Source organism: Monodelphis domestica, chromosome 5 (assembly GCF_027887165.1).
Source record: "Monodelphis domestica isolate mMonDom1 chromosome 5, mMonDom1.pri, whole genome shotgun sequence".
In the NCBI taxonomy this organism is placed as follows: Eukaryota; Metazoa; Chordata; class Mammalia; order Didelphimorphia; family Didelphidae; genus Monodelphis; species Monodelphis domestica.
In genome coordinates, this window is record NC_077231.1 from 6,255,545 (window position 1) to 6,283,465 (window position 27,921).

The 27,921-nt window shown below is 47.8% G+C and overlaps 1 protein-coding gene across 2 annotated transcripts; it reads right to left on the reverse strand.

Annotated features, from left to right (window-relative positions):
- Positions 1 to 5,042: 5,042 nt before the first annotated feature.
- MIOX (myo-inositol oxygenase) lies at positions 5,043 to 27,921 on the reverse strand. 2 transcript variants are annotated; one of them, XM_007502759.2, is made up of 10 exons: positions 27,817 to 27,921; positions 11,537 to 11,605; positions 11,226 to 11,306; positions 10,931 to 11,093; positions 8,411 to 8,478; positions 8,173 to 8,282; positions 7,765 to 7,832; positions 7,463 to 7,512; positions 7,091 to 7,203; positions 5,043 to 5,445 (listed from the first exon to the last, which is right to left on the reverse strand). In XM_007502759.2, the coding sequence occupies exons 3-10, from the start codon at positions 11,262 to 11,264 to the stop codon at positions 5,337 to 5,339; spliced, it is 720 nt and encodes a 239-aa protein (XP_007502821.1). In that variant the 5' UTR covers positions 11,265 to 11,306; positions 11,537 to 11,605; positions 27,817 to 27,921; the 3' UTR covers positions 5,043 to 5,336. The 2 variants fall into 2 exon arrangements, with proteins under 2 accessions (XP_007502821.1, XP_007502820.1); XM_007502758.2 differs by lacking the exon at positions 27,817 to 27,921 and adding an exon at positions 13,021 to 13,128.

Below are 27,921 nucleotides of genomic sequence, written 5' to 3' on the forward strand. Positions count from 1 at the left end.
ATCATCACCTGGAGAATGGCTGAACAGATTGTGATAGATGATGGTGATTGAACACTATTATGCTGTAAGAAATGAGGAGGAGGATTTCAGAAAGAGCTGGAAAGACCTCCATGAACTGATGCGGAGTGAAATAAGCAGAACCCAGAGGACACTGTACACAATACTGTGGAATGGTCAACTGTGAAAGACTGGGCTCCTCTAAGCAGTACTACAGTGATCCAGGATGATTCTGAAGGACTCAAGGCAAAGAGGGCTCCGCCTCCAGAGAGAGGACTGCAAGGGTAGCCTGCAGAGCAAAGCAGCCAGTTGTTTCACTTCCGTTTATTTGTGTTTTGGTTTCCTTCTCTCACAACAAGGATCCACTCGAAGTAGGGCTTGCATGACAATACATACATCATCTTGAGCGAATTGTTTACTATCTCCCAGAAACAGAAGGGAAAGGAGGGAGGCAGACAATTTGGATCTTATGATTTCTGAGAAAATTGTTATTACAGTTAATTGGGGAAGTAAGGTATGCTTAAAAAAAACGGAGAACCACCGCAGAGATGCCTTCTGAGTAGAAAACAGGCAGACATACCTGGGAAGCACAGGGAGTTTTTGGTGGGGGGCAGGGCTCGCCACTGGAAGAGTGACCCTGGGGGATGCCTGAGACACTTGGAGACCACAGAGAAGTCAGCCCCTGGGAGCCTGCAGCAGTTTCCAGGGAGGGCTACTCCCTTGATGACCCCAAAAGGAGGTTGGAGAGAGGAGCATCAACCCTTCCCTCAAGACCTTGAGGTCAAGGTAAAGGAGAAATGCCATTCCTCCCCCAGGAGCGCAGCAGGGAAGGCACCTCATCCCAGGAGAGCTCGCAGGGAGACCGGTAGTGCCGATCAGGAATGCAAAGCTACTTAGACTTCTGGGAACGCTTGGTCAGTCCACATGGAAGTGACTGGCGCTTTGGGCCATAAGGAAAGGCTGGGGAAGGACCCGAGTGTTTTGGAGGCTGGAGGGCAAAAGCCGGGGAAGTCGAAGAAGTTGGGATTTATTGTTGTTGCAAATCTCTGCCTGGAAGAGATGGAGGATGGGCTTTGGGCACTAAGAGAAAAGGCTGGAAGCTTTGCCTCTGTCAGGGGAGGCTGGCAGCTAGCTCAGGGCTTGGAGAGCCTCCTAGTGGCTTAGATAGGGATTGAACATTGCGCAGTTACCTCTGGGAGGCTCTCTCTAGCTATAGACCTGTCTCTATCTCAAATGTTCCATGAAGTTCTCCCTCCGGGGAAGAGACCCATTTTATAGATGAGAAAACTGAGGCTCAGAGAGATTAAGCACTCTCTTCCACCTTCTTACTTCTCTTGGGCTCCCAGCTATCTCTGAGCCATCGTTCTGTCTTTTTCAGTCCAAAGGATATTTTCCATGGCAGAGGAAACAGACGCAAAATTGCAAGTGAGTGGTTCTGCCTCTACTATTGGCTGTCATCTGTCCACCCCAAACAGTGGCCCTAGCTCTTCCTTAAGCCCCCTCTTTCCTCCTCCCCCTTTTGCCATGGAAAGCTTTCTGCTTTGACCTCCGATCACTCTGTGCTCACCATGCCTTGCCCCATTCTTGTATTCAGCTTCCATTACCTACTCTGGCTTCCATCTTCAATACATGTCTTTCAAAAATGAATCAGTGGGGCAGCTGGGTAGCTCAGTGGATTGAGAGTCAGGCCTAGAGATGGGAGGTCCTGGGTTCCAATCTGGCCTCAGACACTTCCCAGCTGTGTGACCCTGGGCGAGTCACTTAACCCCCATTGTCTAGCCCTTACCACTCTTCTGCCTTGGAGCCAATACACAGTATTGACTCCAAGACAGAAGGCAAGGATTTCTTTAAAATAAATGAGCAAAAAAAGTTTTCACATTCAATTGGAAATTTTTAAAAAATTAATTAACAGCCAGCCAAGAGGTTAGAAAAGCAGAAATAGAGAGCTCTACTCCCACCCCAGAAAAAGAACTCTCCTCCAAACCAATCTAGAAAATGCACTAGACCAAATCCTGTTGTGAAAATCATAATGAGTTAATTTTCCAGCCCTGGTCACTATAGGGAGATGTCTGAGGATTCAGGGGTGGGTCTGGCCAGGGGAACAGTGCTCCAAGCATTCTAGGAAAGGGAGAGGCTGTGCACCTGAGCAAGAAGTGGTCCAGAGAGGAACTTAATGTGCCAACTGGCAGGTCTATTATTTACTCCCTGGTTCCAGGCCATAAATCCAAAAAATAAATAACTGTGGAGGGGACCAGTGTTTCAAGGCTGCATTCCAGGATGAGAAGTGGTAGAGGGCCCTAGGCTCTGTATTCAGCAAGGAAAATTTTCAAAAGTAAGCAGTATATGGTTTAAATTTAGGTTTTATACTAAACAAGAGAGTTATAAAGTACTATTGTGGTCGCCAATTTTAAAATATTATAGCTTAAGTCAAAATGACTTTTAGCAGCTTTCATTCACAAAGAGGTGGAAAGAGTAAAAGTGGAAATGTAGAAAAGAGACAGAGCCTTAACAAGCCTACCAGCCCTTCTCTGGTGAAGTCTGGCTTAGCCCCCAGCAAGGGCTTCCCCAAGTCTGATCTCCATGTGGAGTCTTTAGTCAGAAGTCCACCAGTGCAGCCTCCTCCAAAGCCAAGGCAGGAATCTCAGCCACTCACCCAGCAAGCCAACAAAGTCTCCTCCAAATGCCAGGAAAGGAATCTCAGCCACTCACTCCAAAAGCCAGGAAAGGAATAATCTCCCAGACTATGTTGGTCTCTTTTTATACCTCCTTTCCCACATCACTTCCTGTCTCTCCTCTTCACAGAAACCAACTGCAGACTTTCAATTTTCCTAGCACTGCCTGATGGTGGTGGGGGGGGGGGCAGGACAGTGGCCTTTGGAGGTATGAGCTTACTCTAGTAAGTGACTTGTGAACTCTCATACTTAATGGGAAGTAGGGGGGCTTTGAGCTCTTGATTTGATTAGCTAAAAATAGACAAGGGGAGAGTTAATTCTATCTTCATAGCAACTGGGCAGTCAGACATCAGGAGCAGAGTGGAGGTTCCATTTCCTTCTTCTAGCTCCATTGGAAGCCTATGGAGGAATAACAAGGGCGAGAATCTGAGACCCAAGGGAAGCTCACAGTTCTGTTGCTTGGAACCAGTAGAACTTTCCAAATAATACCCAAGTGTAGCAGTAGTCTACTGGAACTCCACATGGAGCAAGCCCATAAGCCTGTTGCTCACACTAAATCCAATCCATGGAAGAGCTAAAACAAGAAGTTTTTTTTCTTGAATTTTATTCAGCAAAGTTTTGGTTTTTTTTTAAACCCTTGCCTTCCATCTTGTAATCATTACTGTGTATTGGTTCTAAGGCAGAAGAAGAGTAAGGGCCAGGCAATGGGAGTGAAGTGACTTGCCTAGGGTCACACAGCTAGGAAATGACTGAGGCTATATTTGAACCCAGGATCTCCCACCTCTAGGCCTGGCTCTCAATCCACTAAGCCACCCAGCTACCCTCAAATAACTTTTAATGAGCTACTCTCTGGTAAATTGCTGATTAAAACACTGGTTCAGTATGGGACATATGTGTATGATTCGTTATGATCCAGGGTGGAACTTTTCTAGAAAATTCTTTCTAAAGAGAATATTGTGGGGTTTTTTTTGTTTTTTGTTTTTTGTTTTTTGCACTGGCCAAAGGTTCCACTGGAACAGAGGCAGAGGAAATAGAACTTTAACTGAGTTAACCTGGAAATCCCCAACCTAGGAAATGTGTTAGACTCATTTTGCTTAGTTCCATAGCTCATACAGAGAAAACACTTAAGAAATATTTGTTGATTATTAACTGAATTGCCTGGTGATTGATTGATTCCAAAAGACTTCCTGAGCTGGTGCTCTTTCCCTCCCCTGGGAAGTTCTGAACACAAAACTCATTAAAAAACAAACCACAAAAACCCCTTTATTGTTCCCCTAGGGACATTTAATAGCTGCCATTCATGGAATCCCATAACTATTTTTTTAACCCTTGGGTTCCATTAATCAATACAATGTACTGGTTCCAAGGCAGAAGAGCAGTGAGGATTAGGCAATGGAGGTCAAGTGACTTGTCCAGGGTCACATGGCTAGGAAATGTCTGAGGCCAAATTGGAACCCAGGACCTCCCATCTCTGGACCTGGTTCTTCATCCACTAAGCCACCCAGCTGCCCCTCAATCCCATAACTTTCATAAAACCATGGCTGGCCATGAACTCAAGGACAGCTATGATTTGGGGAATCACAGGAACTGGTTTCTGATACCAACTTCCACTTCCTACCTTTGGGACCTTCCCTCTATTCCCTCTCTAAGCCTCAGTTTCTTCTTTAAAATAAGAGGGTAGAAGGGGCGGCTGGGTGGTTCAGTGGATGGAGAGCCAGGCCTAGAGATGGGAGGTCCTGGGCTCTGATCTGAACTTCCTGACTGGGTGATCCTGGGCAACTCCCTTAACCCCCATTGCCTAGCCTTCGTCGCTCTTCTACCTTGGAATGGTTACACAATATTGATTCTGAAAAGGAGGGTGAGGGTTTAAAAAATAAATCAATAAATAGAATAAAATAAAAGGAAAGGTGCCAGATACTCCCTAGGCTCCTCTCCAGCCAGCGGTATGCTCCTCTTGGCCAAGGACCATCTTTTGTCCTTCTTGGAACCCCTACCCTAGGGTAGTTAGCACGGTGCCTGGCACATTGATTGGCTGACTGACAGAGGCTTTGGCAATCTGATCAATCTTTGGGGCAGGGGATGGCTCTTCCTTCTTTGGTCCTAGGGCAGGGGCCTGGGACCAGGGAATCTGGCTGTGAGGGGAGGCCAGAGAGAGCAGCCCAGAACCTTGGGCGGCCTCCAGTAAGGCAGCTTCTGGTCTTCTGCCCCCCTCTCCTAGCTGCTCTTCTCCATCCCCAGGGGGCCGGGTCCCTACTCGGGTCTGGGGAGGAGGGGATGGAGAACGTCCCAAGGGATCATTCTTGCTGCTTGAGGCCCTGCCCCCCCCAGAACCCCCAAACATCTCTCCAGACAAATCTCCAGACACAGGGAGGGTAAGACACCGGCTGCATCCACTCTTTATTTCTTTGCAGGAGTGCTGTGGGAGGCCTGAGCAGTGCCCAGCGACCCCCCAGGTGTGCCAGGGAGGATGTGGTGGGGAGAGGGAGCAGCTGCTAGTCCTGGGAGGAGCGGGATGGGTGACGGCGGCCTTGGGGTCTCCAGGAGCTGGAGGGACGACCGCCTCTCAGAGGAAGGGCAGCCGCGTGAGCACAAGGGAAGGAGCTGACTGCTCCTGGGGAGGCAAGCGAGCGTGGCTGGCCGCTTGGGCTCGGACCCAAGCAGGGGCCGTTACCAGCAGTGGATCCCCGGACAGTATTTGTCGATGAGGCCCTGGTAGTAGGGGCGAAGCTCAGTCACATCCGGCAGGTCCTCCGACTTGGTGTAGAGATCAAACTTACTGCAAAGGACCCAGAGATGGGGCGGTGGGTGGTGGGCACCCCCCAGGGGGAGACCAGCAGCTTCCACTGCCCCTTGGGGGCTCCCCCGCCTCCCCTTGCTTCGGCTCCATGGCTCAGGGCTTCCTCCAGTCTGCCCCAGGCCTGGCAGAGTCCCGGGAAACCAAGCCTTGTTCCATAAATGCATGAGCCTGCGATGCCTTCACCCAACCGTCCTGACTGGGGAGGAGTGAGGGTCTCGGGAGCCCACAGGGTAGCTCGGGATCCAGGCTCAGGAGCGGCGCCCAGGCTGCCCCCAGTCCTGCCTGGCCCTGCCTCTCTCTCTCTCCTTTGCTGGCCCTCAATGACTGGTGCACAGCTGGGTGCTGCCACTCAGGAACGTGGCCAGGGGAGTCCGGGGCGCTTTCCTAGCTTCCCTTGGCCCTGCCCTGGCCCAGGAGGGAGGAAGAACTTCCAAGCGGAGGGCTCCAGAGACTGAGGTCCTCGATCCAAATCCTGCCTTTGTGCCTCTGGGACCTGGCTAAGTCACTCCCCTTCCCTGTTTCTCAGCTATTCAGGTCCCTTCCAGCACTAGAGCTCACTCAGCTCCCTGCCTCAGTTTCCTCATCTGTAAGAAGAAAAGGCTGAACTTGGTTTCTGAGGTCTTCCAGCTGTCCTTCCCCCCATGAGGCTAAATGACTCCCAGCTCAAAGTCGGGGCTCTGCTTCTCTGACCATACAGCCCTGGTCAGTCTTGGATTCTGGCCCCTGGACAGATTGAGCCAAGTGCGGCTGACTTGGCTTCTCCTGCCTTGGGATCCCCAGCACCCAGGAGCCCCTGTTTAGCTTGTCCCTCAGGCCAGCCGGGGTGCCCAGGGAGCACCTCGCTCCCTCCCTGAAAGGCCCAGGAAGCCTTCCCTTTGACCAGAGCATTTGTCTGAATTTCTTAGTTGTTGAGAGCAATTGGGACTCCTTTTCTAAAGTACTCCAGCCAGTCCCCCCAAATCTCCCAGGCAAAGGAAGTGCAGTCCTTATTTACAGAGGAGGAAACTGAGTCCTCTGAGGGAGACCTGGCTGGTGGAACGAGGCATAAGGAGGTCAAGTAATTTCTCTGAGGGCACCCAGAGGGTCACAGATCCTCAGCCAACTATCATCAACCCACTCATTGGACGGAGGCTCCGGGAGCTCAAAGGATCTGTTCAAGGTTGGCAGAAAAAGACATCTGGGGCAGAATTTGAACCTAGGTCTTGTGACTCCAGGACTAGCAGACAGGCTGCTGCCTCACTTGCCCAAGATGGCCCCACTTGTAAGTGACAGATCTAGGCCTGGGATGCCCAGCTCCGCACCCCAAGGCCCCTCCATCTCCTCTGTATCCCTCTGGAGGCAGGGCCAAAGTCATCCTTCATGCCAGCCTCCCCAACACCCAGCGAGGTGCCCTGTACCCATTAGGCGTCTAGAGAAGAGTCCTCAGTGGGTCCTGGGTCAGGGTAAGGGAAGAACGGGGCCCAGAGCAAAGGAAGGGCTCATCCTTCTCCGGTCCACACTGACCCCTGCTCCTCCTGGCCTCAGGAGGGACAGGAGGCTCATCCCCCACATCCTGCTCTGGTTGTCTCCCCCGAACAGGACAGCCAGGGAATCCCCAGAGCTCTGGGTGAGGAGCCCCCCTTACTTGAATTCTTGTACCCAGGGCAGCATGTTGAGGTCATGGGTGCTACAGAGGTGCTGGTAATCACCACCAGTGTGCCAGGGGTAGAAGGAATGGAAACGGATCATGTAGAAGGCCTGGAGGAAGGGAGGGAGAGAAAGCGGGCTGACGGTGTCCCAGCATCTGCCATGCTCTTGCTTGCCCCAATTCTCAATTGACCCTTCCTAAACTCCACGTCTAGACCCCAGAAGGCTCCCCATGTCCCCCCCACCCCCGGCCCAGGGATCCCTCCTCTGTGGCATGACTCTTGCCTAGTCAGAGACTAGATTTGGCAGACAGGGGCCTCGTGGTGTTAGCAGTTGGAGGCTGGGGACTGGACACATTGACCCCACTCACCTCCGGAGGCAGAGAGAACTTGTTGAACTTCATCATTTGGTACATGTACTCTGTACAAGGAGAGATGGTCACAGGCCTGGCCACCAGCCCCCAGAGCCTTGAAGACCCCCTCCCCCCTCCCCAGAACCTGGGTGCCTTCTCCCAGTAACCCACTGGCAGCAGGTCTGGCCCTGGGTTCGAAAAGGGGAGGTCGGTTCCTTGTTTTCACTTTGGGGTTTCCTGCTGACTCCTAGGTGGTTGGTGGAGGAGAGGGTGCTCCTGGATGGAGCAGAGACAGTGGAGGGCAAGGGGAGAGGTCTCACCATCATGGCCCCAGGACATCAGGACCTTCTCCAGGCCACAGTGGGGCTCGTACATCCCATACTCGGTGCTGGGGAGAGTCAAGGCTGTAAGAAGGGCAAAGGTCTAGGGGAAGGAAGGGGCAGTCTAGGCTGGCTCATGGGGAGATCTGAGGCATCTTGGGGGGGCAGAGAATTGGAGGAGGGGTTTTCTGGAAGAGATCTCTGGTGGGAGGAGGGAGATGGAGAGGGGCTGAGTAGAGCCCCCAAAGGGATGACTAATGACAGAGCCAACGGCTCTGTGTGTGTGTGTTGGGGGCCCGGGGAACTCACTGGGCAGAGATCTGTATGAAAGATCTCTAGGGGGGTCTCAGAGAGATCTTTGGGCAGGGGCTTGGTGGACAGGGCTGGGGTGGGGCCGGGTGGGGTCACCAGTATCGAGGGTCCTTGGCATCAGGATTGTCTTGAAAAGTCGAATCCCCAAAGACAACAGATTTTTGGGGGCGGCAGCCAACAGGGAAGGTGTCTCCAACAACTGCCCACTGGGTGGGAGAGGCAGAAGAGCCTGGATCAAAGCTCAGAGCCCAGGACCCCCGAACCTCTCTAAGAGGCTGGGGCCCAAGCCTCAGCGTGGAGCCCAGAGGACAGTGCCTGGGCTGCCCTTTCTTACCTGTGGCTCTCCAGCCAGAACCAGGATCTTCCCCAGATCATGCAGCAACCCCACGAGGTGGAACCAGTCTAGGGTGGAAGGACAAAGACCAGGGATCAGAGCTGGGGAAGAAGTCCTGGGAGAAGGAGCGGGGCGGGGAGGCATCACTGTGAGGGCAGGAGGAGGCTCTGCTGTGTGCTTCTACTACCCTGAGGGACCTCCGGGGTGGCTCAGTAAATTGAGTGCAGGGCCAGGAAGACCCGAGTTCAAATCTGTCCTCAAACACCTCCTAGCTGTGGGACTCTGGACAAGTCACTTCACCCTGCTTGCCTCTGTTTCCTCATCTGTAGAATGGGCTGGAGAAGGAAAGGGCAAACGACTCCAGTATCTTCGTCAAGAAAACCCCACATGGAGTCATGAAGGAGTGACACAAGCGAACAAGGATCCCCCCAACACCATAGCCTGAGGGCTCAAATTGGTCAAACCCAGCTGTCTCCATCCTGCATCAGAGGAAAGGAGGCTCCAAGCCAACAAGGGTTCATCTGGAGTCTCTCCGTATAAGGATCCCTGCGAGGCACCAGAGGCACAGAGACAGACCCTAGCAACTGGCCTCCTCTCCAAAGCTGTGGTAGGAGGGAGAGCTGCCTAGAGCAAAGGAGATCAGGGAAGGCTTCCCATAGGAGGCAGCACCTGAGCCGTGCTTCTCTTTCTTTGGTCCCTTCGGTCCCTTCTCACATTGCTCTCCAGTCCATTCGCTGTCTTTGTTTGTTTGTAAACCCCTGACCTTCTATCTTAGCATCAGTACTAAGGATCACTTCCAAGGCAGAAGAGCGATAAGGGGGGTGAAGTGACTGGCCCAGGGCCACACGGCTAGGAAGGGTCTGAGGCCAAATGAGGCCATCTCTGAGCCTGGCTCTCCATCCACTGGGCCACCCAGCGGTTCCCCTTCCTGCTTTTGGGGTTCGTGGCAGAAGTAAGCTGTAGAGTGTCAAGGGACGTCTGGGGAGGGACCTCATTTGCCCCTGGAGTCTGTTTCCTCATCTGTAAAATGGGGACAATGAGCCTTGCATTCTCCCTGTGGGTGGAAGGGGCTTTGGAGAGCATAAAGCGGCAGCACAATGGCAGCTTTGACTGGTTCAGCTTGCCAGGGTCCTTCCAAAGCCACTTCCCATAGAGTCCTTCCTCTGGACTGATCTGGTCCCTGGGAAGGAGGAGCCCTGGCGGGACTCGACACTGTTTGCTCTCTGGCCCGGATCCCCAGGGCCCTCACTGAATTGGATTGACAAGAGCACTTCCTCAGTGTGGGCCCGTCCTCTGGGTGCCCTCTGATGGGGACGCACTCTGCCCTGGCTTTACTTTCCCGTCCCCACCGCTGTCCCTCTGACACCCCTGCTAGGAGGCCCAGGAGCCTGGCAGCTATAGCACGTGCAGGAACAGGAGCAGGCTCCCTCCTGGGTCAGGTCCAGCGGCTCAGGGTCGCAATGGATGGCAGGGACAGCCCCAGCCACCCAAAGCAGGTAGTGAACTTCCTGTCACCGGGCAGCTTTGAGCCCCTCTAGCTCTGGACAGCACTGAGTCTGGGGCTGAAAGAAGGGCAGGAATACCCGGATGGGAGCACAATCAAAGAAGCAGCCTCTTTCTGGGGCCACAGTTCTCCAGACACTGCCCACCAAGGACTGCTTGTAGGGATGGGGCTCCTGGAAAGGATCATCAGAAGCAAATACTGGTCCGAACACCCCAGAAGGGCGATTTTCGAGGACAAGAATGAAGGAGTGCATTGAACAAATGAGCAGGAGACCCTCAGCGCCTGGGTGCCTTGAGGGGCAATGACTGCAGGATTCACCCCACTTCTCTGGCCCCAGAGACTCGGCTTCTCCTAGAGCTGGGCTCTGGAGAGCCTGGACCCACCCCATCCTTCCATCTTGGATTTCCCCCCTGCCTTGGGCCAGCTTTCTGGGTGTTGAGCAGTCTCCTTCCCTCTTTCTCCCCCTCCCTCGGGGGCTAGAATTTTAATCCCTCCTGTGTCCCTTACAGGAAAGCCCTTCTTGCTCTGAAGCTGGGGGCTCCCAGTTCCCTCTGCTGTTTTCCCTCCTGGCGGGTTCCCATCATCCCTTTCTCCCGGAGGCCCCCGATTGCCTGGCTCAGGTTAAGGGAGGGACCTTCTCTAGGGGAGAGCCTGGGACCTCTGATTCTTCGGCGCAGGGAGCTTTGAGTACAAACCCAGACAGACTGAAACGAAGGGAGGACCTCAGAGACCACCCGGTCCAAGCCCCGAGGGTGGTGACAGAGAAACCAAGGGCAAGGGAGGGCAGTCAGCACCCAGGGTGCCATGAGCAGCCAGGAACAGAGACTCAACCAGAGTCTAGATCTCCTGCCACCCAACTGAGGACCCCTAAGCCCACAGACTGCCCCATCCCCACTGAAGCCTGGTGCTCCATGGCACCCTTTGGGGGTGGGGCATCACTCTCTCCATCCCCGGGAGGGCACAAGGAGTGGGGACTCGAGCAGGGAATCCCTGGGAATGGGAGAAGCAGGAGATACCCTTATCAGGGTGAGCCTTCCGGATGCCCTCAGCCGTCTGAAACGCATGGAATGAATTGGGGAAATCCACGTCTGGGTCAGACTCATCCACTAGCTCGTCCAGGAGATCCACAGCCTCCATCACGGTCATCTTTTTATACGAGAATCCACCAAATTCCACATGCTGGGAATGAGAACCACACACGAGCGATGATCTGTCACCCCTGGAAACTGAGTCCATCCCCCCACCTTACAGGGGCCCATCACCAGGTTGGGGCCCACCCTTGTGGACACAGAGCCAAGGCAAAGGACCCACCTTCCTCCTGACAAAGTCCACGGTTTGGTAGGTGTGCATGAGCTTGTATGTGTTGTAGACTCGATCCTGGTGGGGTCCTGACTGCAAGTCCCACTTGGGTTAGACCCGGATTCTTCCCACTCCCATCCCATCCCACCCTGTCTGACCCCGGCTAATCCATGCCCCTTGACCCTCTCTCTTCTAGTCCTCTGCCACTGTGCCCCCAACCCCTTCCTTCTTCACTGGCCACTGAAGCTGTTCTCTCCCAGATGGCAGTGGAGCGTCAAGGTCAGGGCCAGGAAGCGCTATCAGAGCCAAGATGGCAGTCTTACAGTATAGTTGCGGAAGTCCTCTTTGTTTTTGTTTCCCTCTGGTCGGTAAATCTCCGAAGGGTCTGGACCCTGGGGGGCAAAGGGGAGAAGAGGAGATGAGCTCAGCCAACTTGGAAGAGGGAGGGAAGGAAGGAAGGAAGGAAAGGAAAAAAGAAAGGAAGGAAGGAAGGAAGGAAGGAAGGAAGGAAGGAAGGAAGGAAGGAAGGAAGGAAGGAAGGAAGGAAGGAAGGAAGGAAGGAAGGAAAGAAGGAAGGAAGGAAGGAAGGAAGGAAAGAAGGAAGGAAGGAAGGAAGGAAGGAAGAAGGGAGGGAGGGAGGGAGGGAGGAAGGAAGGGAGGAAGGAAGGAGGGAGGGAGGGAGGGAGGGAGGGAGGGAGGGAGGGAGGAAGGAAGGAAGGAAGGAAGGAAGGAAGGAAGGAAGGAAGGAAGGAAGGAAGGAAGGAAGGAGGGAGGGAGGGAAAGAGTCTTTCATCTGGGAAGGTGGCAGGACAGGCAGGAGAGGGATGAAGGACCCTGCAGTCCAGGGGCATCAGTGTAGATTATTCTAGATTATCAGAAGTAGAGGAGAAAAAGAGGCAAGAACCCCAGGACAGCTAGGAACAAGGCCCTCAAAATGATCAGCCTTGGAAGACAGACACTCAGGCACGGTCCCCAGGCCACTCACGTCTCCTTCCAGACCCACTGAGCCTTACTCAAGTTCCCTCTCAGACCCACTCAGGCACTTACACACATGCACACAATCTGCCAGGGCTCTGCGGGCGGGGGACCCCTGGGAGCCAAGGGAGAGTGCAGAGAGCTCTCCCACAGAGGATAATGAAGAAATGCAGAGGAAACAAGAAAATGTAGCTCAGTTCATTTGAGCCCTTTGACCAAGGGGAGGGGAGAAATTGGGGACAGGAAGAAGAAGAAGCAGATGACTTACTGGCCACCCCCTCCTAGGAAGGAAAGGGTCTAGAGGTGAGAACCAGATCTGGAAGTCAAAAGCCCTGGATCTCAGTCCCTATGGGATGTCACGGGAGACCCTGTGCCTCTGTTACTCTCAGTTTCCTCACTTGTAAAATGAAGAGAATGGCTCTGATTTGGCCCCAGGATTGAGGAGAAAAAGTGATGTTGCAGGTCTGAGGGGCCTGGCGGTCCCCAGGCTTTGGATTCGGCTCCCCTCAGCCCCAGTTTCTTCAACCAGGCCTTTGCTCTCCCCCCAAGCCCCCTTCCTCTTCCCTATTTGGCCCTTCAAAGTCCAGTTGTATGGACCTCGGGACCCCAGGGTGAGGAGAGAGTGAACCCAGGAGCCCCGCTTCCAAACCACTCAGCCAGTCCCTCCCTTATCTGAAAGTGTGGGCAGCAGACTGGAGGGAGAGGGGAGCCCACTGCTCAGAACCCTGAAATAGCCTAGCAGTTCGGGGGCCACCTAGGGGCTGAGGGCCCTGAAGCAGCCTGGAGTAGGGGGCAGCATTTCGGAAAGCATCCAGGGAGACAGGACACTTACCACGAGAACCTTCATCCTGACCTCAGGTCTAGTGAGAAGCAGGAGAAGGGAATGTGTCTCTGGTGTGCTCTGGCTGAGCCTGGGGGGCTCTTATATACGCCCCGGGTCACACAGACATCGGTGGAAGTGACCAGACATAACCCAAGCTGGTTGGCCCTGGCCGAGAGGTAATCGGTGACCATTTAACCTGCTGACCTTGGCCTGTTCACTGCTGGTTAATGTGTCAGTCTATCCCTTCCCCCTTCCCTGGAAGGCCCAGTCTGACCCCCACCCCATAGCCAGGCCCTTTGGAGAGAGAGCCGGAGGGGGCTGAGAGGGCCAGAGCTGGGATGGGGATGCTATTGGATGGAACGGGAGAGGAGAAGAATGGGTTCAACAGAGCCAGCAGTCGGAGCAGAAACCTCGAGGAAGGAGGCGAGCTTCAGGCAGGAGAGGGAGACGGGTCACTAGAGGCGACTGGAATCCCTACTTGGGAACTCGGGGTACTTTTGTGAGCAGGCAGGAATGTGCTGATGGCCAGGCAGCCTAGAGGAGGGAAAACCAGCATTCCTGAGGCGCCATTGAACTCTGACCAGGCCCAGGCACCAGCGTGCTGGGAGAGCTACCAACCAGGAGGACAACAGCCGGCCGGCCGGCCGGAGGAGTCATGTCACCTCCAGCAAGCAGGAAGGGGGCGACTTCATAGTGACCGGGCCGCAAAGAATTGACCCAAGTCTGTCCAAGGCCATTTATGGCCCGACAGGTGTTTGGACAAAGATTAACTCCACTAAGCAGAATATCTCAGGCCCCGACAACTTCCACCTTACGTTTCAGAGACGACTCCAAACAGAAGAGGCAATTCAACGGTAAAGCGAAACAAAATAATCCCGGTGAAGCTGGGGAGGTTTGACTTTTCAGAGACAGTATGAGGTGGTGGGAAGAGTCGTGGACCTGGGTTTGAATCCTGGCCCTGCCACCAACCACCTGAATGACCCCCAGAAAGTCCTCGAAACGTTCAGAGCCTCTACTTCCCCCTCTCTAAAAGGAGGCTTGGACGAGATGAATCAAGTAAATCCGGGGTCTGGAGGGTTTCATCCTCTTCCACAAACTGACTGCCGCCTCTTCAATCTTCTTACTCAAGTGAGGCTAAGATCCTGTTACAAGATTTCTTTCTTTTTTTAACCTTTATCTTCCATCTTAGAATAGATACAAGTATCAGTTCTAAGGTAGAAGAGCAGTAAGGGCTGGGCGATTGGGGTGAAGTGACTTGTCCAGGGTCATCCCGCTAGGAAGTATCTGAATCCAGATTGGAACCCAGGCCTGGCTCTCCATCCACTGAGCCACCCAGCTGCCCCCATGATATCATTTCGAAGACCCCTTCCAGGGCTAGATCCAGGGTACCATGCTGCATTTACCCAAAGTGGAAGAAACATCTTCCTAAAACCAATCTTAATGGATTCCCCTTTCAGGCTGGCCAAATGTAGGCAAAGAGCCATCTGTCTTCGTTGGATTAAACAAGATATCTCCACTGTTAGTTGGACCAAGGCAAATCATTAAAGAAAGTTCTCTCCCCCTCCTCCACTCCCATCACTGGGATGCCTTCTTTCTCTGCCTCCTCCTTCAGCTGCCTTGCATGCATCCCCCCATGACGAGGCCAAGCCGTCCACTTCTCCCCCTCCCACTCTCACTAACCCTCCGTGGTGTCCTCACCGATGACCGACTCCTCCTCTCCTCTGACAGACGTGCCTCCGTCTCTTCCCTCCCCTTCCCCACGAGCCTCCTCCAGATTCCACCCATGAGGGGCATCTCCTTGACTTTCTCTTCACTCGTCTTTACGTTCTCCAGAGTGAAGTCTGTTGCCAACCTCCTCGGTCAACTGAAACTGCTCTTTCCCAGGTTCCCGATGAGCGCTCTCTTGAGCACCACATCCAGCGGGCTCTTCTCCATCCTCACTCTCCTTGACTCCTCTGCAGCCTTTGACACGGTCAACCAGCCTCTTCTCCTCTCTCTCCATTTCCACCACACTGCTGGCTCCTGGTTCTCCTCCTACGGGACTAACTTCTCTCTCTGGGTCCTTTGCAGGATCATCATCCAGAGTATACCCACTAAGGGTAGGGAGGGTGGGAGGGGCAGCCAGGTGGCTCAGTGGTTTGAGAGCCAGACATAGAGATGGGAGGTCCTGGGTTCAAATCTGGCCTCAGACACTTCCTAGCTGGGTGACCCTGGGCAAGTCACTTAACCCCCATTGCCTAGCCCTTACTGCTCATCTGCTTGGAACCAATACTCAATATTGATTCTAGGATCAATTAGGATCAATTCTAAAACAGAAGGCAAGGGTTTTAAGAGGGAGGAAAAAAGATTGATGACTGTCAGAGCACATGATAAGCAGTTTTAAAATGTATAGAAATTGTTTCATAACAAGAGGCAACTAGCTGGTCCAGTAGATAGAGTGTTGAAGCTAGTCAGGAAGACCTGAGTTCAAATTCTGCCTCAGACACTCACTGGCTATGTGGCCCTGGGCAAGTCACTTTAACCTCTGTTTGCCTTAAGTTCTTCATGTATAAAATTGGAATAATAATGGCACCTACTTTGAAGGGTTGCCATAAAGCTCAAATGAGATACTAGTTGTAAAGAACTTTTCAACCTGAAAAGGGCTAAATAAATGTTAACTGTAATAATTGGCTTTTGTTGTTCAGTTGTTTCAGTTGTATCTGACCCTTCGTGACACCATTAGGGTTTTCTTGACAGAGATACTGGAGTGCTTTGCCATTGCCTTCTTCAGCTCATTCTATAGATGAGGAAACTGAGGCAAATGGGGTGAAGTGACTTGCCCAGAATCACACAGAAAGTAAGTGTCTAAGACCAGATTTGAACTCAGGGCTTCCTGACATCAGAACTAGCTCTCTACCCACTGTGCCACGGAGCTGTCCCAGCTGCAATAATACTGCTGTTATTAGATGCCACTTTACCCATTAATACAAAAGCTGGTCATTGAGACATTGTCAAATGCAACTGAACTCCAGCTGGCTCCAGACTCCAAAATGGTGGAGATCCAAGAGAAAAACCAATAGGCAGGAACTCATCAGATGTCAAACACCTGCCTGAATGGCAGGATCTGTTTACAGATATGGAAGGGTTTGGAGTGATGATGATTTAGGAGAAGGTCATTACCGTCAGAAATGATACAGCAGTGATGGGGAACCCATGGCAACGGGTGCCAAAAGTAGCGCACAAAGCTCTCTCTGGGGACAAGCCTCCCAGTTCATTACTAGAAAGGCAGAAGGACTCTGGTGGAGCTGCTCCCCTCCCCCTCTTCATGGTGCCTAATGACATTTTTTCACTTTACCCACCTCTCTGCCTAGCAATCCAATGGGAGTGCACAGGGTGTGAGAGCAGCTCACAGGCAGCAGAGCTGGAGGGGAGCAGAGTGCTCAGGCCACTCCCCTCCACCTTGCTATACTCACTGAGGACATTTCTCACTGCATTCACCCCTCTGTCCTTCAGATCAAAAGGAGTATTTCCTCCCTCTCCTGTGTGGGCTAAAGGGGGGGGCAGGGCCTGGCACTCCACCTCTAAAAGGGTCACCATCACTGCTATAGAGGAATTCTCCAATGGAAGACTAGACTTTGGGACAATCTATCAACAAGCATTTTATGAAGCTGAGTGCTTCTGGCCTTCCAAAAATCCTACCCACGGGGCTTTTTCAGAGAAACCTCCATTCTTGTTGCCTCAGAACAAAAAGACTCAAAGACTACATGTATGTCTTCTCTGGCCTGGCTGTTGGGTGGTGGGGCCCTCTCTCCTACTGCTCATGGGTGTCTAGAGTAGATATAAGGGTGCAGCGAGCTCTGTCAACCCTTCAGAAAATCATTTTGGCAGGAAGTCCTGGAGTTAAAAGGAATGAAATGATCCCTACCTGCAGGGACTTTAAGCTGTGTAATGAGAATGACCACCAGGACAGAAATAAGTATATAATACAGAATAAATAGAAATGGAAGTTCTATGGCTGTGGGGTTGGTGTCAGTTCTCACGTGGCATGGGGAGATGATAGATAACCAATTTAAGGTCTATCAAGAGGAGACTGCACTCCCTGTCTTCATAAGGAGCAGGAGGGGAGCAGTGGCTTGGTTTGTGCTCCTTCCCTCACCTACCTCCAGGAGGGGGATACTATATCTCAAGGATCGGTAGTCCAAGGGTATAAAATCACAATAACAGCAATGACTAGCCTTCATAAAGAGTCTATTGGGTGAAGCACTTTACAAATAGGATCTCCTCTGATGCTCACATCAATACCTGGGAGGTAGGTGCTATTCGGATCCCCATTTTAGAGGTAGAGAGACCGAGGTCAGCAGAAGTGATTATCCAAGGTCATGATTCTAAGGGGTTCAGAATAAAAGGCATTTGGGGGAATGGCTCAATGGTGTGGGCACAGCAGCATAATCAAAGATCTCTGTAAGGAATGTGAACAGCTTGGAGAAGCTTGGAAAGGATGCAGAGTGCTGGGAGGAGAAGAGAGCCAAGGCAACAAGGGACACGTTGACTCGAAGCAGGAAAATGGAATGAACGATCACCACAAAACAATTTAAAATGAAGGTTGCAAAATTACAGAGAATAAGTTTGGCCCCAAAGAAGAGATTCGAGAAGACGCCTCCTTTGCCAGGGGAGGGGAGGAGGAGCACAGGGGGGAAGGGTAGTGCCCCAAGGGTGGAGAATATATTTTCATCTCTCAGATTTCTTCCTTGTATTGATAATTCTGCTGGGCTTTTTTCTTTTTTTTTAAACATTTGTGATTAAGGCATGGGTCTCAGAGCGTGAGAGGGGGAGGGCTATAGGGGGAAACTTGAGTGATGAAAAACATTAGAGAGCAATCAAAATCTATTAAAAAAAAAGAATAAAAGACTTTCCCTAAGTGCAGGTAACACTTGGCTAACCAGTTTCCATCAAACCCTGGTTACACAAAAGACCTTCAGGAACAGCTGGTAAACCTCTTTATCAAAGGAAGTAGGAACCAGAAATCAGATTAGGGGAGACTATAGAATACCCTGAGTATTGAGAGCAAGATAAAAGACTTCACTTCAACCAAGCAAAGAAAAGGTGAAAGAGGGGGAAAGTCCTTCTTAATGGTCTCTAGGGTTAAAAGCTCAGGACTCACATCCTCTTACACTTACTCAGTGAACCGCAGTCACAGGCACCCCCTAATCAGAGAGGATAAATATAAATACCATGGCAATCAACTGAGGTTATTGAGAAAATGTAGAGTAGAAACTGTAGCGCATCACTGGAGCCTGCAAACATTTTGTGTTGGTTCAAGTCCTGTCTGAACCTTCCTGACCCCCATTAGAGTTTTCTTAGCAAAGACAGTGGAGTGGTTTGCCATTTCCTTCTTCAGCTCATTTGATAGATGGGGAAACTGAGGTAAGTCAGGTTAAGTGATTTACCAAGGGTCACACAGCCAATCTGTGCCTGAGGCAGGATTTGAACTCAGGCCTCCAAACCTGGAGACAGCACTCTATCCACTGCACCGCCTCGCTGTTTGAAAATATTTTGCAGCCATGAAATGCCTCCCAAGACACCATGTAGTGACTACATTTGAAACTTACTCTTTTTCATTTAAAAAATAATGGCAAAACGCTGTACCATAAATCCAGATCTCATTCAACTCTTGAGAATTGAACAAATAGACTCTACTGAAACCAAATCATTGTGAAAGCCAGTCACCAGCACTGATTAAACCCTGACATTCTAATGTAGGAGACAATCTGGAAATAATCAGGGCCATGGAAGGTCTACACCTTGGGTGGTGTGAAGAGAGAACTGAACTTTCTTTGCTTATTTTTCATGTAATCAACCAGCAATCTTTAATTTAATCAATCAAGAATTTGAAGTGCCCCTACTTAGCACTTGGTAGGTCACTACTAGGGAAGAGAGTTCACAGGTCACTTACTAGAAAGGCCACAAACACTGTACCCCCTTGGGCCCTTGGGCAGTGCTAGGCCAATTGGGAGGCTGTGGTTGGTTCCCATGAAGTGGAAGAGAGAGACAGACAGACAGACAGAGACAGACAGACAGACAGACAGAGACAGACAGACAGACAGAGACAGAGACAGAGACAGAGCCAGAGACAGAGACAGAGGAAGTGATGTGGAAAAGAACTATAAAAGGCAAGACTGAGAAGCTTGATGGAATTCATTTCTTGGCCTTTGAAAGGAGACTTTCCTTGAGGAGAGTTCTGCTGGGCTGGAGCTTTCTGCACTGGAGACGCTTGCTGGGTGAGTGACTGGAGCCGAAGGAAGAGGCTTGCATTGGTGGAACCTTTGCTGAAGGTTCCACCACAGGGACTCTTGGCTTAAGAGATAACCAGGACTCCAGGGGTGGAGGGGCGTTGGGGAGGAAGAAAAGAAAATGATCTGTTTCCAATGAACAATGTATGAAAATGACCAAATAAAATAATGTTAAAAAAAAAAGAGATAACCAGGACTCCACATGATGATTGGAACTGAGCTGGACTTTGGACAGAAATTACAGGGTATCTAGCTAGGCAATCCTTTCTACTTCCAACATTTCTCTCTTTTACTAGATCTCTATTTTCAACATGGAATCTAGTCCTAAAACTTGGGGTTCATTAGATCTTACTATAAAATCTTGGAAAAATTAGAGTTAATAGATATGTGGAGAAAAATAAATAGGGACAAAACAGAATACACCTTCTTTTCAGCAGCACATGGTACATTCACAAAGATTGACCATGTATTAGGGCATAAAAACATGGCAAACAAATATAAAGGAGCAGAAATAATAAATGCAACCTTTTCAGATAAAAATGCAATAAAAATAACAATTAGTAAGGGTACATGGAGAGGTAAATAAAAAATTAATTGGAAATTAAATAATATGATTCTCCAAAATTGGTTAAAGAACAAATCAAAGAAGAAGTTAATAATTTCATTGAAAAAAATGACAATGATGAGACATCCTATCAAAATCTATGGATGCAGCCAAAGCAATACTCAGGGGGAAATTTATATCCTTGAGTGCATATATTAACAAATTAGGGAGGGCAGAGGCCAATGAATTGGGCATGCAAATTAAAAAACTAGAAAGTGAACAAATCAAAAATCCTCAGATGAAAAACAAATTAGAGATCCTAAAAATCAAAGGAGAAATTAATAAAATCAAAAGTAAAAGAACTATTGAATTAATAAATAAGACTAGAAGCTGGTACTATGACAAAACAAATAAAATAGACAAAGTACTAGTCAATTTAGTTTAAAAAAGGAAAGAAGAAAACCAAATTAACAATATCAAAGATGAGAAGGAAGACCTCACCTCTAATGAAGAGGAAATTAAGAGACTGAGATAGGAGGAAGGTGATCTAAAAGATGCACCAGCATCTAGGAGAACCAGGGAAGTCTCAAAGAAGGAAGAATCTGAGCTGAGTCTTGGAGAATCCCTGGAAAGAGGTGATAGGTCAGAGAATTCCATCCATGGAGGACAGCCAGGGCAAAGACTTGTAGAGTCAGGTTTGAGGAAATCCAAGGAGGCCATTATAGAGTAATACAAAGAGAAGGATTTGGAAGATGGGAAAGGGGGTGATGGTGCCAGGACCTTTAAGTGCCCAATGCAGAAGTTTATCTTGGATCCTGTAGGTACTAGGCAGTGCCACTGGAGCTCATGGAGCCCAGGGTGCAAAGTGACTAGACTTTCAGCTGAGTGCAGAATGGGGGAATGAGAAGATGCCTGAGAGAAGGATACCATTTAGAATGTTATTATAGTATTCTCAGTGAAAGGTGATGAAGATCAGAATTAGAGTATGGGGCTGAGAAATTGGGGAGAAGGGGACATATTATATGGGAGATGTAAGGGTGATAGAAAAACAATAAAATTCATCCCTAAATTGGACATTTGGAGGGAGTAATAAGCAGTTGAGGATAACATGGAGTTTGCAGGCCTGGGCAGGTTTCTTAACCCTGACCTTCCATCTTAGAATCAATGCTGTGCATAGATTCCAAGGCAGAAGAACAGTAAAGGCTAGGCAAGGGGGTTGAAGAGATTTGCCCAGGGTCACATAGCTAGGAAGTCTCTGAGGTCTGATTTGAACCCAGGACCTCTTATCTCCAGGCCTGGCTATCTATCCACTGAGCCTACAGCTGCCCCCTGTTTGCTGGTCTTAATAGGAAGGGTAGGAAGATGGCAGTGTTGGGGAGGAGAGATCATCATTAATCATTCAGTTTGGGATGTGTTGGATTTGAGATTCTTCCCAGATATCCTGTTTGAGATGGCTAATAATCAGCTGGAGATTTGTGACTAGAGCTCCTCAGAAAAATTGGGACTGAATATGTAGATCTGGGAATTGTTTGACAACTGAACTGGAGAGAGCTGAGGAGATTACCAAAGGAGATACTGAGAAGAAGGTAGGGCCAGAAGCCCCAGAGGACAGAGCTGTCCCAATATAACAGGGATCCACAAAATCTAATGACAATATCTTAATAGATATTGCTATACAGAATAATCCCAATCTCCAACATACATGGAGCAAAAAACTTTCAGAATGTAGAGAATTAGCAGAAGAAATCAAAATTATGTGGGTACAGGCTGAGGTCATCCCCTGTCAGCCTCATCATCCTTTCTGCTACTGGGAATGTCTGGAGAGAGTTTTCAACGAGTCTATAGGAGATGAGTTTACACCCAACATTTTCATTTAATTACAAAGACAGTCCTTTTGCCCACCTGTGCAATCAGCTGAAGAGTATTAAATATGATTGAATAAAAATAGAAATAGCATAAAATTAATAGCATAATAGTCATTTGATCCAGAAAAATTTATATCTGAATCTGCTTTGGACACATTGAACTTGAGATTCCTACAGGACTTCCTATTTGAGATGTCAAGACATCCCCCTAGATTGAGGAGAGCAGATTTCAGGAAGGTTCCATAGGATCTTGCCCCATGAAATTCTATAGAAGTCTTTTAAGAGGTATGGGAAGTAGCCCAAAACTAAAAGATTTAGGCAGCCAGGAAGGGAGGAATTATCTAAAGAGGTCTCACTGTGGATACACGACTTTGATTTTCAGAATGGCGTGTACTAAGGACAGGTAGCAAAAGAAGAGTCAAGACCCATCACATGATCTTAGAAGAATGGCGCCAGAAATGTTCAACTTCAGAATGAGCTGAGCCTGGTAGGAGAGAGAAGCACAGCCCAAAAGAACGTGCCTTTCCCTACTGAATGGCCATCCCAGGTTCAAGGTACTCTGTGGTTCCGCATCACTGAAACCACAGCTCACAAGCCCTCCTGACATGTTTATCTTTCAATAGCCAAAACACACAATTAGTTCAAAGATCAGAAAGACTTATTTTATTTTATTTTATTTGGTCAATTTCAAACATTATCCCTTGGTTACAAAAATAATTTTCTATTCCTCCCTCCCCTCCCCCATCCTTTCCATAGCGGACACACAATTCCACTGGGTATTGCATGTGTCCATGATCAGAACCCATTTCCATGTTGTTGGTGTTTGCATTAGGATGTTCACTTAGAGTCTCCATCCCCAGCCATATTCCCTTGACCCAAGTAATCAAGTAGTTGTTTTTTACTTCTGTGTTTCTACTCCCACAGTTTTCCTCTGAATGTGAATAGTGCTTTTTCTTGTACATTCCTCTAAGTTGTTCAGGGACATTACACCGCCACTAACGGAGAAGTCCATTACGTTCGATTGTACCACAGTGTATCCGTCTCTGTGTACAATGTTCTCCTGGTTCTGCTCCTTTCGCTCTGCATCACTTCCTGGAGGTTGTTCCAGTCTCCATGGAATTCCTCCACTTTATTATTCCTTTTAGCACAATAGTATTCCATCACCAAAATATCCCACAATGTGTTCAGCCATTCCCCAGTTGATGGGCATCCCTTCATTTTCCAATTTTTGGCCACCACAAAGAGTGCAGCTATGAGTATTCTTGTACAAGTCTTTTTCCTTATTATCTCTTTGGGGTACAAACCCAGCAGTGCTATGGCTGGATCAAAGGGCAGACAGTCTTTCAGTGCCCTCTGGGCATAGTTCCAAATTGCCCTCCAGACTGGTTGGATCAATTCACAACTCCACCAACACGAATGTCCCTACTTTGCCACATCCCCTCCAGCATTCATTACTTTCCTTTGCTGTTATGTTAGGCAATCTGCTAGGTGTTAGGTGGTACCTCAGAGTTGTTTTGATTTGCATCTCTCTGATTATAAGAGATTTAGAGCACTTCTTCATGTGCTTATTAATAGTTTTGATTTCTTTATCTGAGAACTGCTTATCCATGTCCCTTGCCCATTTATCAGTTGGAGAATGGCTTGATTTTTTGTACAATTGATTTAGCTCTTTGTAAATCTGAGTAATTAGACCTTTGCCAGAGGTTTTTGTTATGAATATTGCTTCCCAACTTATTATTTCCCTTCTGATTTTAGTTATATTGGTTTTGTTTGTACAAAAGCTTTTTAGTTTGATGTAGTCAAAATTATTTATTTTACATTTTGTGACTCTTTCTAAGTCTTGCTTGGTTTTTAAATCTTTCCCTTCCCAGAGGTCTGACATGTATACAATTCTGTGTTCACCTAATTTACTTATAGTTTCCTTCTTTATGTTCAAGTCATTCACCCATTCTGAATTTATCTTGGTGTAGGGTGTGAGGTGTTGATCCAAACCTAATCTCTTCCACACTGTCTTCCAATTTTCCCAACAGTTTTTATCAGAAAGACTTTTAATGAAATAACATGGCAAAAAATGTAGGAACAAAATATTTCCCCCATAAACAGTATCTATGGGAAGTAGGTACATATATAGGGAATACACACGGAGAGGTATAGACATAGGGAACGTGCCTGACTAAGATGGGTACATAAAGGAGCCAACATTAAGAGATCATGTGTAGCCAAGCCATATTTACAAAGAGTCAACTCATCCTGTAGGGCTGGGATGCCTTCTAGTGATGTCACCACCCTGCTGCCATCTACTGACCCACTGCACCGGTGATAGCTCTAGGCATTCTTTATCTTAATTTGACACTTTCTCGAACCTATGTTTCCATTGATAACCTTGGCTATCTCTCTCTCAAGAAGAGCAGGCTCTGCCATGTTTTCTTACTATGTAACACTTTCTCCAGCCCTTTAAAAAGTCATGAAAGCTCTTCACCTAGGGCCTCAAAGTGCCCCATTCTGGGATAAGCCCTCATCACTTCATGCCTAGATTATGGCAATATTCTTCCTATTTCCAGGTTCTCACAAATCCTGTCCATCTTCCACTCAGTTACCAAAAGGATCTTCCTAAAAGTGAAAGTCTTCTGACCATGACACTTCCCTATTGAATAAACTCCAGTGGCTTCCTATTATGTCTAGAAACAAGTAGAAAAGCCACTGTATGGACCACCTTTTTTTTTTTAACCCTTACCTTCTCTCTTAGGATCAGTTCTAAAACAGCAAGGGCTGGACAATCTGGGTTAAGTGACTTGCCTAAGGAAGTGTCTGGGGCCACATTTGAACACAGGACCTCCCATCACTGGGCCCCACTGTGTGTCTTTTTAAAGCTCTGTGAAGAGTGAATCAAACTCTTTGTCTATCAATCAGCAACTTTTAAGTTCATTAATCAAAAACTTAAGTACCCCTACTTAGTACCTTACCAGTATGAGGGTTCACAAGTCACTTGCTAGAGTGGGTGACAACTTGAGAGGCCACTTCCCCACCCCTGGGCAGTGCTAAGCAAATTGAAAGACTGCACTTGGTTCCTGTAGAGTGGGAAAGGGACAGGAAGTGATGTGGGAAAAGGACTATAAAAAGTCCTGAACTTCCTATCCAAGGGTCTTCTCCTTTAGACTTCTCCTTTGGAGTTCTTCTTTGGAGTCTCTGCTCCTTGGATCTTCTCCTTTGGACTTCTTCTTTGGAGAACAGCACCTCGGCTTTTGGACTTTGACTTTGACTTCAACTTGGAGTTTGGGGCCTTTCAACTGGAGTTTTTGGCTTTGGGACTTGACTTTCAGCTTTGGAGCTTCTTGGAGTCAGAGACTTTCTTGTTGGGTTCACTGCTTCCTCAGTGAGCTTAGCTCACAAGGGTTTTTCTACAGTGGGACCTTGCCTGGATCCTGCCAGATTTGCTGGTGAGTGACTAGGATTCCCATGTGGAGATTGGAGCTCTGTCAGGGAGTGAACTACATTTCACAGGATCAGCATTTAGGGTAGGTGAGGCAGTTTCCTTACCTCTTTCCCTTCCACATTTCCCTCTTTTTACTAATATTCCAATTGAACAAAATTGCTAAAAGTGTAGTTTTCCTGACTTAAGGGATAATAATCAGCGACCATTTTTTATAACTCTCTTATGTAGTCAAAATACCAATTTAACCATTATAGCTCTTTACAGTGAGGACCAGTCATATCTTTACAGTCTTTGTTAATTTTACTTCCCACCATTCACTCCACAATCCATCAGCACTGGTCTCTCACATATACGTCACCTCCAATTTCCTTTCTTTCCTTTTGACGAACAAAATAAACTTTTATTCAGGGGGTCACATACAGTATACATACTTTCCTATCTAAGGAGAAAGCCCACATTTTAATATGGGAATAGATGGAAAGTAGATGGGAAGAATTTATGACCAAACAAGACATAGAGAACATTATAAAAAATGAAATGGATAATTTTTATTACATTAAATTAAAAGGTTTTGTACAAACAAAATCAATGCAACCAATATTAGAAAGGAAAAAACAAATTTGGGGAAAATTTTATAGCAAGTGTCTCTGTTAGCTAAATTCTTCAGAGATAAACTTAATACTCTAACAACTCAAATTTTCCCAAAGGCAAAATCAATATCAATATCAATACCAATACCTATCTATCTATCTATCTATCTATCTATCATGTGATAGAATCCACACCCTAGGTTTGTCACTCCCTAAATTTGTCCTACCCCGCATCCCATTTTGCATGTGTATGTTGCAAGACATAGGAACACAGAGTGCTCCTGTGTGGGTTGGACTCTCTCTCTCTCTCTCTCTCTCTCTCTCTCTCTCTCTCTCTCTCTCTCTCTCTCAGCTCAAGGGCTTTGCAGACTAAGCAGCTTGGTGGGCTTCAGATTTCAGCTTAGGGTATTTTTCTAGATAGGTGAGATTTTCTGTCCCCTTTCTATATTTCCCTTTTTTTCCCTATATCTCCATTTTTAAAATTAGAATTACATTGTTAAGAGCTACTAATAGACTCCTGACTTGAGAGTTAATTTTATAACGGTGGCCACATTTTATTAATATAACATTTAATAATTTTACTTTCATTTATTACACTAGCTATCTATATAATATTTTATTTTCCCAACTAAATTTAATAACAAATTTCAACAAGTTTTCTGAAGTAATAAGCTCCAAATTGTCTCACTCCCTCCTTTCCTTCCCCACTCTCAGAGACGGTATACAACTTGATCTGTATTATACATGTATTATCATGCAGATCATATTTGTATATTATTCATTTTTATAAGAGAATATTAACATAAAATCACCCCCCAAAAAATAACCCAAATAAACTAAAGTGAGAAATCATCTGGGGGCAGCTGGGGGGCCCAGTAGATTGAGAGCCAGGCTTAGAGATGGGAGGTCCTAGGTTAAAATCTGGCCTCAGACACTTCCTAGCTGTGTGACCCTGGGAAAGTCACTTAACCTCTATTGCCTAGCCCTTACCACTCTTCTGCCTTGGAACCAATGTTTTTGGTCTGTTTTGATCTGCATTCTGACTCTGACAGTTCTTTCTCTGGAGGTGGATAGCATTCTTTGTCATAAGTCCCTCAGAATTATCCCTGAGTATTATATTGCAGAGAGTAACTAAGTCTTTCACAATTGATCATACCACAATATTGCTGTTACTTTGTACAATGTTCTCCTGGTTCTGCTTATTTCACTCTGCATCAACTTTTTCTGAAATCATCCTGTTCATTTCTTACAGCACAGTAGTATTCCATCGCCATTACATACCACAATTTCTTCATCCATTCCCTAATTAATGGATACTCCCACAATTTCTAATTCTTTGTCACCACAAAAAGAGAAGCTAAAAATATTTTTTGTACAAGTAGGTCCCTTTCCTTTAAAAAAAAATCTCTTTGGGATACAGACCTCTTAGTAGTATTACAGGATCAAAGGCTATGCACAGTTTTATCGCCCTTTGGGCATAGTTCCAAATTGCCCTCCGGAATGGTTGGATCAGTTCACAACTCCATCAACAATTTAGTGTTCCAATTTGCCACATTCCTTCCAATATTCATCTCTTTCCTTTACTGTCATATTGGCTAATCAGATAGTCTTGAGGTGGTACCTCATGGTTGTTTTCATTCACATTTCTCTAATCAAGAGGGATTTAGAACATTTTTCCATGTGATTATTCATATGATAGCTTTGATTTTTCATTGGAAAATTGCTTGTCCATATCTTTTGACCATTTGTCAATTGGGGAATGACTTGGATTCTTGTAAATTTGATTTAGTTTTTTATATATTTGAAAACAAGACCTTGATCAGAGAAATTTATTATAAATCCCCCCCCATTTTGTCATTTCCCTTCTAATCTTGGTTATGTTGGTTTTGTTTGTACAAAAACCTTTTAATTTAATATTATAATTCATTTTACATCTTGTAATGTTCTCTGCATCTTGTTTGGTCATAAATTCTTCCCTTCTCCATATAGCTCTACTAGGTAAATTATTCTATGTTCCCCTAATTTACTTATGGTATCACTCTTTATGTCCTTACCTTGGTATAGGGTGGGAGACATATCTTAAAATGTTAATAAATTATCTTACCTTGCCTCAGCTTGATGTTCCCATGCCTGAAATATCCTTCCTCTTTGCCTCCATCGCTTGACTTCCTTTAAGATTATGAAAAGGAAAAGAACTAGATTCAGAAAA